Genomic DNA, 15188 nt, shown 5'->3' on the forward strand with positions numbered 1-15188 from the left:
GTACCATCTCATCATCAAGCTGAAGAATTGTTGAGGAGTCTACGAGGGAAGCAGAGAGACGTCAGGAAAAGCGACTACCGCTGGACTATCCAGATATAGACATGCTCTTCGTCCAAACCTAATGCCTTCCTGTACCTAGACGCCTTTTAACAAGCATCGAGGTTGAAAAGTACGAGGGAATTAACCACTTATTGTGATTATGAGTACCTAGCTATGGAATTATATATCGCGAGAGCAAGTGCCTGGCAGGCCTCAGACTAGAAGCATATTATCCCAAACTGGCCAAAGTCAAACATGGCAGCATATAATCCTGCAGGCGTGGACTTTACCCACCTCAGCTCTGCCGTCGTCCGATCATAGTAGCCCGGCCAGAACGCCCAATATTACCAACCAAGGTCAAGTCGCCCCGCCTCGTCGGACCTCGTTCCGGGAAGCGTCCCGCCACTCCAGCCATTCTAAGCTACATTAAAGATGAAAGCAATGTCCGAAAGGACATGTATACCAGGCTTAATTGAAAGTGTTGGGGTAACATCCGCATTATCGTTCGTCTGCTGCCTGCAAAACCGCAAAAGTAGTTCAGCTCACAACGCTCAACACCTCCTGCTGACATCAGTTCGACCACCGGTACACCCGGTTGAGCTTGGAGAACAGTTGGGTGTGCTCTGCATGCCGCCAACGTCATCGAGGTAATGCTGGATCAGATCCTCGTGTGCACGACGAAGACTTCCGAGGATCAAGACCTACACAGAGACACGAGCCTTTATCGAGGAGGTCGATCTATGCATGTTACTTGAGGGAAAGAAACTTTACGAAAAGATGACACTATCATGGCTCACATTTGCATTTAGCGTCCACGGCAGAATATTGTCTCTGGATAAGGCGACGCATGCGGCAAATGTTAAGAGGAAAATACTGGTCTCATTCAATCTTCATCAATGTGTAATTAAAAAAATCCATCATGGAACCTATCCCTTTTCCCTTTACCTGGTTTTGCCCTTTGTCTCCCCTCTCAGCCTCTCTCACCTTTCCGCTTCTGCCTTCTCTCTTCTCGGATCCTCTTTCCTTGTCTGGCGCTCGAGTTCTGCCGTGATGATGTGTATCTGCAGCAGCGCCCTGTGCCGCGCCACCATGATCTTTTCCTCGATCTCCCGCCGCAACCGCTCTCGCTCCTCCTCCGTCCCGCAGTACACGTGCCCGTACCGTAAGGAGTGGCTCTCGGCCATGCGCTCCTCGGGGCTGCTGCCATCCTCCTCACTATTCCCCCCATTATCATCACCATCATCGCCGCATACCCCAGCACCGCTCATCTTCCTTTTCGCCTCCTCCATCACCTCCGCCATTTGGCTCCGGGCCCAGGCGAGCAGCAGGACCTGGCTGGACCTCCGCGCCTCGGCGCTTCGTCTGGCCTCGCTGTCTCGACAGAACTGGGTCGTGAGGTCCTCGCGCAGCCCAGCCGCACTCTGCCGGCTACTACTGCCACCCGCATCCCCTCCCGTCTCCTCCTGCTGCTGGCGCCTTCCGCGCTCGCCGCCCGCCCCAACACCAGCCACGAACGGCAACTCGACTGGGCCCCACCACCTCATCCTCTGCCTCCGAGCAGCCTCCACGCAGACGAGAACGTCAACATCCGTCTCCCCATCCCGCAGGACCCCGGCTCGCTGGAGCTCCGCCCAGGTCGCGTCGCACTGGGCCCTGTGGCGCCGCAGCTCGGCGTCGCGCCAGTCGAGCCACCAGCACTCGAACCCGAGGTACTCGGCCCACGTGTCCGGGGCCTCCTGGACGGCCGCGTCGCGGAGCAGCTGGAAGTGGTGCGTGAAGCCGTGGGCGCGCAGACGGCGCCGCACCGCTTCTACGTAGTCGTCGAAGCCGCCGTCGGCAAACGACCCGACCTCCCTGCAGATTTCGCGCTCCCAACGGCGGCGGTCGCTGCGTGCGCGCCAGCGGGCCTCGAGTTGTCCGTCGTCGCCGTCGTCGTTCCTTGGATCCGCCACTTCGGCCGCTGCCTGCTCTCTGATGCGATCAGCCCCGAGACCCTCCGCCTCGCGAAAGGCAGCCAGGTCCCGATCGTCGTCAGGCAGGACGACGCCGCGGTTGTCGGCCTGCCAGCGCCGAAACTGGCGCCAGCGCTGAAGGGGGCGTGAGAAGACGCCGAGCTCGTCCGCGCTGCCTGTGAAGAAGACCGGGTCGCCCAGCCAGGGCTTCATCAGCTCGAGGTGCTCGGCCGGCTGCCGGTAGACGTTCCCCAGGAGATCCAGCGGACAGGGCGGGCGGCCGCCGTCGGCGACAAGGGCATGGTAGCAGCGACTCTGATGTCTCTTGCCTCCGCGACTGGCCCCTGGTGCTGTTAGAACCCCACCACCGCCGCCGCCCGTCGTGGGCTGTGTGGTGGTGGGTTGTAGGAACGAGACGTCGTCCCAGAGCGGAGGCTCCATCTCGGCGCGGGATATAGCCTCCAGCTTGGCCACAAGTTCGTTGTAGTCGATAGGCTGTGCGGCCTTGGCGAGGGGACGAACGAATCTATGTTATTTTGCCCTGTTTAGTCAAAAGAATATGAAAGGATGTATGTAAGATTCACTTATGCAGATGGGTGGGTTACAGTATGAAAGATGGAACTGGCTTAACTTGAATCTCTGGATCAGTTCAACCTGCAGGGGCTCAGGTGTTGTACTCCAGTCAACAATGGCTCCGATATCAAGCACTTGACGAGGGCCCCAGTTGTTCATCAGGTATTGAGCAAGACTTTGGTCGTCCAAAGCAAGCAGTTGCTCGGCCGAGAAACCTGAAGCCATGGTTTCTCTGCGCTGTGCGTTGTTGTTTTTCGTTTTCTCTGCGGCGTGTCGTTTTTGATATTGAATTAAACTGGCTTCCATGGTTTTGTGGCCAAATGTTTTATAGAAGTGAAGCGATAAACATTCATCGAGAACGTGGCAATATGTATGGAGGCAAGGGAGTGGCCAAAGATTGGGCTGGCCTAAATCCCGAAGTTGATTTGATATGTGTTGATCTAGAGATATATACTAGGTCGATTGGCCAATCCTGCATCGCATACAGGGAGATTTGTGGGTTAAAAGTCGGGTTGTTCCTAGGCGAGTGACTGCAATCGGATTCCTTTCGCAGTATGAGTTTCTGTAAGTGATCTACCAGCTTACCAGCTCACTTACCCGGTCAGTGAATTGAGACCTGATCCCTAATTCGACCAGATATGCATGGGAGAGGTGGCAATGTGCGACCCATCCTTGTCTTCCTGCAAATAAATGGAATGAGGAGCTGGTGTGCTCAAACTCGGAGATTGCTCCAGGACCAAACGATTGGACACAAAAAGCCGCCTGGCTAGAAATATCCGTATTTCCTCTATTTCCATGTCCTTCTCTGTTTCACGACTTTATTGACCAATCCAAGTCAATCCGGAAGATGAGTGTCGAAAGATCGGAGATCGTGTGCATGTCCTTAAACCGTCAACGGAATATTGCACCACTTGCAATCTTTAAATGTGCGGGGGCAATCGGGTGCCTGCCTGCAGCTCTGACATTGCCCGAAAGTGTTAAACCAGGTACATACTTAATATCCAATCCGACGCAGCCTTTTGACTTGGTAGAGGTAGACGTTTGTGGGGTGTTAGAAGATGGCATTTAGTAATCATGGGTGCCTTAGCGGACCTTGGCTTTAAGGCAAATTTTAGACTCATCGAGATCGCCCTTGGTATGGACAACGAGATACCTATATACGTACGTGACGAACCAATACTAGCGCCCTACATTGACGCATCAATGTGAGAAGCCCTTTTCTGGAAGCCCTTTCTTGGGCAGCAGTAACCGTGATCTTGTTTTGTACATAAATAGTTAAAGTGGTTGGTTAGCAAGCTTGGCAGTATAAGACGAGTACCAAGGCGATTTCGAACATCAGAAAAAGTGTAACACAATCATTACCCTGCTGTCAAGCAGAATTATTCCTTTTTGTCTCCAAACTTTTGCTGGATAGCCCTGATCTGCTCCTCGACATTCACGTGCTGCAGGTGTGCAATATGCGCCTGGCTCTTGCCATCGGGGTTTCCATCGTAGCTGTTGATGGCTGCCTTCTTGCGCCGGGCCATCTCCTCCTCCGAAAGCGGCTGGCCCGTGACGCTGTCGAACACGTCCGTCCTTTGACTCGCTAGACGCTTGAGGTTGTTGGCCACATCCGCCGTCGATATGTTTGTTGTTGCGTATCGCGACTCTGCCTTGGCCTTTTGTTCCTTCCACCTGGGGTCCAGCAGTTCGACTATGGTGTGGGGATTGGATTGTTAGCAATGATAATAATAAACGAGAAAATCAGATTAATGCTGGACTTACTCCTCATGTGCTCCTCCCATTCCGACAAAAGGATCTGCTGGTTACATCTTGGACACAGCGCCGTCTGTCCTCCGGTCCTTGGACCTCGGGCTGCTGCTTTGGGCACATAGTTCTCCTTGATCTTCATTGGTGCCGTCCCTCCTCTGGCATCTGCCTGGGCCTGATGCATGCGCGCCCGGGCTTGTTCCCTTTCTTGTATCCTCCGCGTCTCCTCAGGGTCTTGTTGCATGTGTGCCGGCTGTGCTGGTGATGCCCCTGCAGGCGAGTCTTTTTCTTGTGCTGGTTGTGATTGCTGCTGCTGTACTGGATAGGCGTTGTAGCTAGTATCGTCAAAGGGGAATGCCTCTTCGATACGCTTGGCATTTACCGAGAAGTTTTGCTTCTCCTCCAATGATGCGTACTGTATATCGTTGAGCGTCGTCGGCGGCGGAAGCGCAATGTTGGCGTCTGCCTCGGTAAAATCGATAGTCTCAACCACGACAAAGTCATTCCAATCGATGCGTGCAAAGTCATCTTTCTTCTTCTCCTCGGCAGCCTCCTGCTTCTGTCTCTCCTGCTCCTGCCACGCCGCATACTCCGCCCGCTGCTTTGCCCTCTCCAGAATGTGAAACCGATCCTCAACATTGCGCCGCAGCTGCTCGATCCGCTGCTCCTGAGCCTTGGACCCATCCCCTCCCATCCCGCTCTCCTTGAGTATGATGGCGTACTGATCTACCATATGTTGGAAGAAATTGTGAAAGGTGTGATTCGGGATAAGAAACTGAAACTGCGGGTTCTTAGTCTCGCGCTGCATCAGTTGCGTCTGGAACTGCCTTCCATTCCTCGCCACGAAGAGCGCCGTGACCCTCAGTATCTCCAGATCCTTCTGGTTCATCCTGGGCATGCGCGCCGAGAACTCAAAATCCGGCGGCTTGGGCGGTCCCTGGGGCTCCTTGTTCTCCTCGGCCTGCTTGGCGGCGGCCAGCGCGGCCGCATCCGCCCGACCTGCCGCCAGCGCCGTGCCGCGTCCGGCCTTGTACTCGGCCTTGCGCCACTCGTAGTACGGATTGTACGCGTCGCTCTGGCTCGTGACGAAGCTGAACTTTGGGTTCCCGCTGTGGTTCTCCCGCAGGCGCTGCTCAATGCCCAGACCACCGCGCGCCACGTAACCCGCCGTCTTCTCAATCACCTCGCGGATCTCGCCGGGCGGCGGGATGATGACGCCCTCGGGAGGCCTGAGGCCGTCGAGCTGTGCTGCGGCAGCGGTCGCGGCTGCTGTCTCTGCCGCCGCCGCCGGTGGGGCAGCATCGCCGTTGGTCGCCATGGTTGCTTGCGCGATCTGTTGTTTTCGGGAGACGGGGTTGGCCTCGGCCTGCTGCAACGAGGTTTTTCCGTCCTCTGATCTCTGGCACTCGGCTCCACCTGGTTCCTTACGAATTGAGTTGGTTGCTCAATTTGTTTCCATTGATTATCGACCGATGTCCTGATGAAGGGATTGGTATATCGCGAATCCTCTGCGTCGAACGTGATGTATTGATCAAAGTTGCGACAGGAGGTTGTCGGCTGGTGGGTCGGCGTCACTTGTCGCGGTGGATTCAGTCGCGTTCCATTTCCAACAGCAAAAATCATCGATAGTGGTCCGTTGCCGTATGCCGGATGGGTCCGTGCTCAACATCCACACATACTGGGCGTACCTACCCTGCACCCAAGTCCTTTCATCTCAAGACTAAGCGCCTCTCGGTCCTCCCGTTTTGCCTACCCTGCACTCACACCTGAACTACTACATGCATGTTGGACAACAGCAGAAACCAACCAACATACCTAGGTAGGCATCAGGCCTTTTCCCCACGAGCTGCAAAATAGCCCAGTTCGGCCGAATTGTTCCTCTTTTTTTCACAGCAATTGCCCAGTCTCCGATGAGAAGCCTCCAACACGTAAACAAATCTGCGCAGAGGAAACAAGCCAGTTGTGACACACACCTATGATGCACAAAATCGTAGTTTGTAATCGCATCACCTACATCAGCCAACACGTGCACATATCAGTTGTACAGTATTTTCAACCAAGTACATTTCTAATCCCAATTTTTTTTATCTTGCTACGATTGAGGCGCATTCGCGTTTCGGACTCACAAAGTCTACTATTTCAAGACATGTCATCCGTAGTTGTTTGTTTTTGCCACACTAAAACCCATGCATCCCACAGGCAGTCTGATGACCAAACCAAGCCAACCATGATAAGTCAGCGACCCCAGGCTTCCCCCCAAAGTCGTCCAATATCGTATCGAGGGCTATCTTGTTGCAGAAAAATAAAAGAACATTCATTGTCACATCCGCTTCCATACAAGCCTGGAACCTTGGCTCCTTGTGCCTACCAAGCTAACTGGGTAACACCCTCAAGAAAAAAAAAACGTGTTTAAAAGTGAGTTAACCTTACGATGAAAAGCCTCAAAATCATTCTGACGTCACATGCCCTCCAAAAATGCCCAGCAGGGCTCAGCAGCCCAGATTCTAGAACCACTACGTAGATCATTGTTGCAACTCTATACTACTCGGGACCAACGAAACCCAAAATAGCCATCGGCTGAATCAAAAAGAGGAAGAAACTAGAAGGGGATTTTTGTTCGTCTGAACCTAAAAAAAGATACCAAACAAAAAATGCAAAAACCACGCTTAATGTTTTTCTATAGAATTCCATTAGTCTTTTATCAGATACACAATCCACACCGCCAAGAGCCAAGCGTCGTAGTGGCAAACACTAATAAGAAAACCCCGAAAGGATTTTTGATGCATGATCGCGGGGGAAAGAACAGAACAGAACATTGGGTGAACTGACGAAGAAAAAACTCGCTTAACCCGACGGATGAGGTCAAACACCAAACCAAGAAACTTTTTCTGATCCCGTCCCGGTGGTCTTGGCGACTTGGCATCAAGAAGATTATCTGGGGCAGAAACTTCCCGCAAAAACTCTTTATATTGGCTGAACGTGGAGATCATCACGAAGATAATCGGACTGTTCGGAATTTTCCGCGTTGCTAGGAACATCCAGGTTGTCGGGGCGTGAGTATACATTGCAAGTCCTTTGTGACTAGTCAGATATATGACATTCAGTAAATTTACTGTATTCGGACATTTTTTGCGATTTTCAAGAGTTCATCTAACCCCAAGGGTCAGCATTGCATGAGAGATAGACATAGAAGCTGTAAAAGTCCACCAATGCTGGCCCCTATGATATTATGCAATTCTTGGCTTGCGTTCGAGGCTATAAGTAACAAAAAGAAATCAAGAAAAACAAATCGGACCGTCGGGACTTCCAGCCCGAGTGGCCCAGAGTCACCCATTGCTAGGTGACCTTTATTATCCGCGGTTGGAGTAAAGACAGAAAGATTCAATGCCGCCCTCCCATTGACAATCACTTCCCAAGGGAAAAAACAACGCCATCCTTTATAACGATGCACCTTGTCATATGTATGAAGAGAGAAATAAACCGCCCAGTAATCAAGGAAAAAATTCAAACACACAAAACCAGGCCCGAAAAGGAGCCACATGAAAGGACAGAAACACAAAACGAAGACAGAGTTGCTGGCAAAACAGCCAGGCAGAAAGCAGTAGAATGTGTATCTATAATTTATTCGTCGATAGGCATCAAGAGTTATAGCAGTAATAATAGTGTTGATCGTATGGTCATAACTCAGGTATTTGATAGGATGTACGTTTATACTCCCATGCATGGAAATGAGAAAAGTCGTGTCCCGCGAGAAGGAATACGCTGAAATTATTTTAATACCCCGCCTGGCCCGGCATCTTGCCGAGCGAGTGGTTTCCCGAGGCTACCGGCGGTAAGTGGTTGTGGCAGAAGATCTTCTTGTTGGTGAAGCATTCCTTCTTGCTCGCGTCGATCTTAGTAGACGGCTCGTCGTATGATTCGAACTGGCAACACTCGACAGTCTTCATCCACCGGTTGTTGAGCACTTGGGAGATGCTGATGCGCCTGGCCGGGTTCGGGTGCAGCATTCCAAAGACCAACCTGCGGAGCGCAGGAGGCTTAATTCCCATGTCAAACGCGGCCGTGTAGGGCTGGTCTCCATCGCAGATAGCCGGAATGCCCTCCACACCCTCTCCCAGCATGTCATTGCCGTGCTTCTTCTCCCATCGAGTCCAAGCCCGCACAAGCTGCGTGTACTGCGGGTTGGTACCATCGTCGCGGGCCTCCTTCCACAGAGGTGCGCCGAAGAAAAGGTTGATGGCAATCACGCCCGCGCCCCAGACGTCCAGGGCCCGCGGGTCGTACTTGACGCCCCGAGTCAGAACCTCGGGTGAAATGTAAGGAAGACTTCCACAGATGCCAGGGTCACAGAGCCTGACCTCGCCCATGTTGATACCGCACTGGCCGCCGGCCTCCCTAAGACCCGGATGCGTGCCGGTGAAAACGTCTGAGACGCCAAAGTCGGTGATCTTGAGCTTACTGTCCTTGGTGATGAGCAGGTTCTCGAGCTTGATATCGCGGTGGGCTATGCCGTTAGTGTGCAGGTAGTTGATGCCCTGAACGAGCTGCTTGAAGAGACAGAGGCGATCCACCTTGCGCGACTCCTCAAGCAGGTACTTCTTCTCCACCAGGCTGTACAAATCGCCCTCAGAACAGTACTCCATCACGTGGTTCCACCGGCCGTGGTCGGTGCAAAGCCTGATGGACTCAACAATGTTGGGATGGTGCAGACTTTTCGCTATGCTGAACTCGGACTTGATCTTTTGCTCATACTCCTCCTTTGTTTCGGTCGAAGACTTGGGGCGGAACTCCTTGACAGCATAGAGTTCTTCCGGGCAGCTTCTGCGCTGCATCAGCGTCACCTTGGAGGTAGCACCTTTACCCAGGTGCCTGCCGTGACGGCCGAGAACTTTGTGGTAGTATTCAAACTCGGCCAGTAGATCCGCCACGTCGACGGTGAAATCGTCGGGCAAGCTCACACTTAAGCGCCGCGCCTTCAGGCCCACGCCTGTCATGGCTGGCATGCCCCACGGCTGGCGAGTGAGCTCTTCCAGGTTCTCCATGTCTCCATTTTGAACGCGCTGCGTCTGTTCTGCCTGGGCCTTCTTGAGGTCAAAACTGCTAGCCCGTCTCTGGGGCTTCACGCGCTGGGTACGTTTGGAATCGCCATTGGGTTGGTGAGCTTGGCTGGTCTTACCACCCGAGGTGACGAACTGGGCGGCTTTACGGCCCAGACCGCCTAGGCCCGTTGATGAGCGGACCTTCTTTTTAATCATACCAAAATCCACATGCTCATGCGTTGGGCTCGGCATTAAAGACGTGGCAGCGCGGTCGCTGGTCGTAAACATGTTGAGGGGAGGGGAAGGGGGGCTGTTGGAGCGGGTCGTAGCCAGAGAGGTGCTTTCCCTCTTTATCGACCACCTGCGATTTGGTTGTGAAGGCTTCAGCGGCCCATCGGATATCGCAAACTCCGAGCTGGTGCTGGCCGCTTCCGGCTGCTCGATGTTGGGCCTTTCGATCTGAGAGTTGGAGCGTCGGAAGGCGTGGCTCATGCGCCGGAGGGGGTTGCGGGAGTTTTTCCTCGAGTGGGTTGGTGGGGTGGCTGAGGGCAATGGCTGATCGGTGTTTCCTGCGACGTTTGCTGTATTTATGGGAATGGGGGTGCTTTTGGATGCTCCTGTACTCGCGTCGGTATCGCTGGGTGCAGTGGCAGTTTGGACGGTTTTGGTCGAAGTCGGCGACTGTTCTGACGGTGCTGGTTCGGGTCGTGCTTGGGTTGCAGTTGTGCCGAGAATCAAAGGGGTTTTGGTGCTTGGGGCGGCGTCGTTTTGCAATGAGGAAAAGGCTCCAGTCGAGTGCTCAGCTGAGGAGGAGAGCGATGTGGGATGTGTGTCGTGGTTTTGTAAGCTGTGGAAATCTTGGGACTGACGACCGCTGACTGGAGTTACAGGCTCATTTGGTGTATCGCTCTCAGACTCGTCTTCCTCTTCAAGGATAGAACTAGTAAGCCCGGTCGGAAATTGGCGTGGCGATGACGAGAGGCTGTTTTCGCCTTGCGCGGGATCTGATGCTGCAGGGCGAATTGGGGATACAGTGCTGATGCAATCTGAAGGGTGTGATTGAGGTTGCGGTTGTGGCTGTTTTTGTGTTTGCTGTTGTGAAACCGAGCCGTCTTTGGGTGGTGCAACGGATTGCAATTGTTGCTGCTGAAATTGCGGTAGCTGTTGTGCGTTGCTGCTGCTGTTATGAATAGCCTGGGGGGCCGTTGCAAATGTCTGGGACGCTGCACGTAAGGGTGCAGAAGCACCAGCTGGTTGTAAAGTTGCCAAGCCGTCCATGGCTGTCAAATAAAGTGAAAGGGCCGAAGTGGAAAGAGTTTAGGCTTCCCAGCTTGGGACCGTTGCTTGCTTTCCTTCTCTGCTGTAGAAATCAATGAGGGGTGCGTGCGTGCCCGGTCCTTGCTTCTGGTGCTTGTTCCGGAGGACCGACCTCGTGCCAGTGTAAATACGTGCACTACGTCAGGGGGCCTGGGGCGCTTGTAAGGTGGTGTGTGGTGTAGTGTGTCAAGGTCGGCTTGGTCGGGCTATCGGCCGGTCGGACGGGCAGGCCCTTGGATGGAATGGTGGATTTTACTCAACTGGGTCACCAAGAGAAGGAAACCCCAGCCACCAATCCTAGGCGACCAAGCAACAGTTAAGAGTTATTAAAAAAAAAAAAAAAAGGGTCGCCGAGAAATGCTGAGCGAAGTCGTGATTTATGAATCAGAGAAGGCGAATCCCAGAAAAAATCCCACCATATGGTAGCACGTAATGCCCGGGAAAAGGTGATCCCCCCTTCTTTTTGTGTTTTGTCTTTTATAATCGCAAACTTGACAACCGTATCTCCGGATTGTCTGTCAGAAACCTGATTCAGCTTCTTCTGTCTCTGTTGATGCAAGTGTGGTGGCAATCTCGTTCGGTCGTCGAAATAATCGAATCTCCAAAGCAACTTGTTTTAATCATGCCGTCCTCTTGGCCTTTGAATCTTTTTCCTCTCTCTTTCTCTTTGCTTGGTGCTTTTTTTGCGTGATAAGTCAGGTGCCAAGACTTCTTCGAGGATGGTGGCTGCAGGTGTCGTGTGCGCCTTGTGCGCCCACCGTCTTGTAAAAGTCACGGGCAAGGAGGGCAGGATGGGGTATATTATGCGTCGATCGGGATCGGGGTATGGGCAACCTTGGTTCGTCTATAGATTGGATAAGGTAGGTTTCCACGTTGATTTGACTTGAGGGGGCTAAAAGTCGAAGCAGAAGAACAACAAAAAAAAATTATAATGAATCGATAGATAACGAAGCCAAGCTGCTTCTTGTAGAAAGTAAAAGCCGACTGTGGTCCAGGTCGTTCTAGAGGTGGTCGCAGAAGCCCCTTTAAGGAGGGGAGCAAAAAAACAAAGTCGGTCTCGTTTTTTTTTCTTCCCTGCGCTGCCGTGGGGTGGCCGGAGCTGTGTTGCTGGTGCGGAAATAGCTCAAATGCGGATGCGGGAGGAGGCGTAGCAGCAAGACATACAAGGCAAGGTTGCAAGGTTGCAGGGTGTGTCGCACCGAATCGTGGTGCCTGCTGGGTCCTAGTTCTTGGTTTCTGGGGTCTTGGTTGCTGAAAAAAATGTCGGAACCGGTCTTCTCCCCAGTCAAAGCCGGTCTCCCAGAGAGGTGCCTTTTCGCCAAGGCACTATCTCGATGATAGGTTGACTTGGATAATGCTAATTGTAACGCCAATTGGAGTGATAGCTAGTCCCAGACAAAGCTCGTGGGAAAAAAATAAACAAGTCTGCAACTCTAGGTCGGATCCCTCGGGCCCTCGACGACTATCGTGGCGTATTTTGTAGTTCTCTACCTGATGACATGCCAAACCAGACTTGACAGTGTTGGTGTCGCTTCGAGGGATTTTGTGGAAACCTAGCCTAGGATCTGCGGTCGAAGTATCTTGAACCTGACGTTGGATTGGTTGGATGTCTAGTTTCCGGGAATAACCTTTTGAATACTTGAAGGAGAATAATGACCAAATACGTGGTAGGTAATAATAAATAAGAGTATTAATAAAATAGTAAACGAAGGGTCGCTTGATGGGCTGAACGCGGAACGAACGCCAAAAAAAAAACCACCTTTACAAGGGGGAAGATGATGGATTAAAAACTGGTCAAGATGCAAAACTGTTTCGTTTTCTTCGTATTCTTCTTTTAACAGGATAGATATCATTCCCTTCAAAATCGGGGAACTGAGTGTGTTTTTGAAACACGCATCACAAGTCTGCTCCCCGAAAAAAGCCGCGTCCAGTTTCGAAAAGAGCAAGTGGAGGACGAGGGTAGGTATGTATCGATATGCGTGCAATGTAGCGTAGCAGCACGACTGGGCAAAAAAGTGGGCAGGGGCGATATTACATGGAGAACAAAGTACGGGGGTGTAGCCTCGTAACTCGTAACAGTTACTTCCAGTCCGAGAGCCCACCGTCAGTATGCTATGCTGAATTTGTACTTCTGACTGTGATAAAATATTCACAAGTTATTAACAAGCTGAATTCGATTGGCTAATTTTTGAGACCAAAATGTAGAAGAGTCGGGACGTTAAAGCGAATAGGATACGAGGGGAAAGGGAACCCAGAGAAAGAATAGGGACACAAAAGGAAGAGGGGAAAATAAAAGAAAATTAAATAAATAAAGAAATAAAAAATAAAATAAAATATCAGCGGCATCCTCCTATGCAGAATCCCCCGCGTCAATTAGTACATCACACCGTCGGAAAACCCATCCGCGCTTGTTTCTGGGTTTTGCAGATAGGTCCGTCGTCGGCCACATCATATGTAAGGCGGGAGGAAGCACGTACTATTTCGCCTTGGATCCCGCTCGCAGAGACGCAAGCTGGTGCTAGCAATCTTTGTTCCCTCTACTTTTTTCCCCCAATGCGAGAAGGTCAACTGGGGGATCCCATCACAATGCGGGCTATACAGCTTCTAGTTACAATTATTTGTTAATCGTACACTAATATATTACGTTGATTTATAACCCCATATTAAGTAACACTGGCTGGGCAAGCAAACCCCAGTGGAGCAGTTCTTAAATCCTACGACGGTGAGAAGAGGGGGCCGAGACCGCACCGGCAATGCATAGAGCCTCACTTGGGCTTTTGATCCTAATGATTATTCATTGGAAATTCATTCATGCCCGCTCAATACGGACATACCGGTACACGATTGTTTTTAATAATGATGATCATCTTTACAAGGTGCACTGTCTTGTCGATTCACACCGAAGCCTAAAAAGCCTCTCGGCGCGGTAACTTCTTGGCAAATGCAAACAAACTTCTACCGATAATTTTGTCATAGCGAGCAGGGCTGTCCGGCTTGGCTTGGCTTGGCTGGGCATTGTCCATTGAGCTTCCTCTTTCAATGTTGAGTTTAATGTTTCATTTCATGGTCAACATTGTCAAGGCATTCTTTTTGCTTTTGTCTTTGACGGTGTTATGTTGGGATCATCGCCGTGTGTTTGTGGGGATGGCTTCATTTCTCCAATATGTCCTGCTAAACCTGAAAGCGGACAATCCAACCTCAGCCGGAGGATATGAGCCTTATTTATTGAACACTCTTTTTCTTTACATCACTATTATTTTTTTCTTTCTCGTATGTCTGACAATTGTCATTTTTGCAGGCTTCCGACTGGCTCGCCTAAAGATTTGTAGCTTGAAGAAAAGTCACAGCTGCTGGATTTGTGTTCGCTAGTGCAGCAAGGTAGGAGGTACCTGGTACGAGCGGTGCCAAGTCCTTGACGTGACCCCCGCGGAGGTATGTGCACTTTTGGGGTGGGTGGTCTTGCAGGTGGGGGTGTGATGAGCTTTGGTGGGGTATCCTGCCCATCCAGACCAACTAACGTTTGGTTTGGATTCCGCTGTTGATCCACCATATTGTGTTCAGCAGCCATCAAACGTGGGTGAACATTCGTACCGGATCTGTGGTTCACCTGGGTAAAGTTACAGTTTTGGACTGCACAACAATGCTGTAGACAGTGGCAACCGGACAAAACTAGGTAGTCAGCAAGTAAGACAAGATTTGTCTTGGCTTACTTGCTGTTTTGGGATGACGGGGGATGTCTGTGAGGCCAGTGACCAGACCAAGAAGCCGACACGGCAGGAAATGAATGGAAGAGTGGATGGTCATGACGGAGCCATGATTGGTTTGTTTTCCTCTACCACACCTCTTTTTTTTTTTAATCCTTCTTTCTGAACAATTTCGATTGCGTCCGGAGCTGCAGCGCATCAGAACCAACCAGGTACAGCTCCGATCGATTTGTCAAATCAAGGACAAAAGATTCCTCCAGTCAACCAGTAACTCGGTATCATTACATCAGGATATCTGGGTGTTGATTACGGTATATGCTCATCAAGGCATGCCTCATTCAAGGATATACAAATATCCAGACATCAAAGCAATTCATTCGGCTTTTACTGGAAGCGCGCCAAGATGGTCGTTCACCTTTAATCGCGACGGTAAAAAGTCTGATTGTCCGGTGCCGATTTTCTTTGGGTTAAGGCCGGCGCCAAAAATTCCACCAAGGTGCGACGGTGGCATCCAATGAGTTTACTTGTAGGGAGGGTCACATTTTCTCATGCCTTCTGTCACGCTCTCGTCGGCCTGAGACGCAAGTTGGCAAGGTATGCCCACTCACCTACCTTTGCTAGTTCATTTGCCGAGTGCCGAGCGCGATAAGGTAAATGAGTATTATGTGAGGAGAGCAATAAAAATGGGGTTTTGTTAGTAGGACTCGACCGGACAAAATGTGGCTAGCTATCACGTAAAGAGTTAGTAGCTGGGTAAGCATCTCAGCCAGTGCTTTACGGTACGCAATCGTGGACCCATCGCTTCGCTTCCTTTA

The 15188-nt window shown here is 51.5% G+C and overlaps 3 protein-coding genes across 3 annotated transcripts; all 3 read right to left on the reverse strand.

The window, feature by feature from the left end:
• Positions 1-952: 952 nt before the first annotated feature.
• PgNI_10423 (uncharacterized protein) lies at positions 953-3575 on the reverse strand. Its single transcript, XM_031130394.1, has 2 exons — positions 2623-3575; positions 953-2517 (listed from the first exon to the last, which is right to left on the reverse strand). The coding sequence occupies exons 1-2, from the start codon at positions 2868-2870 to the stop codon at positions 1020-1022; spliced, it is 1746 nt and encodes a 581-aa protein (XP_030979853.1). The 5' UTR covers positions 2871-3575; the 3' UTR covers positions 953-1019.
• A 43-nt stretch (positions 3576-3618) lies between these two features.
• PgNI_10424 (uncharacterized protein) lies at positions 3619-5896 on the reverse strand. Its single transcript, XM_031130395.1, has 3 exons — positions 4329-5896; positions 3927-4257; positions 3619-3819 (listed from the first exon to the last, which is right to left on the reverse strand). Exons 1-2 carry the CDS (start codon positions 5629-5631, stop codon positions 3944-3946), a joined length of 1617 nt encoding a protein of 538 aa, XP_030979846.1. The 5' UTR covers positions 5632-5896; the 3' UTR covers positions 3619-3819; positions 3927-3943.
• A 2190-nt stretch (positions 5897-8086) lies between these two features.
• On the reverse strand, positions 8087-10630 carry PgNI_10425 (uncharacterized protein; the record flags this gene model as incomplete). Its single annotated transcript, XM_031130396.1, has 1 exon — positions 8087-10630. One exon carries the CDS (start codon positions 10628-10630, stop codon positions 8087-8089), a length of 2544 nt encoding a protein of 847 aa, XP_030979847.1.
• Between the last annotated feature and the right edge of the window lie 4558 nt (positions 10631-15188).

Source organism: Pyricularia grisea, chromosome VII (genome assembly GCF_004355905.1).
Source record: "Pyricularia grisea strain NI907 chromosome VII, whole genome shotgun sequence".
Classification (NCBI taxonomy): domain Eukaryota; kingdom Fungi; phylum Ascomycota; class Sordariomycetes; order Magnaporthales; family Pyriculariaceae; genus Pyricularia; species Pyricularia grisea.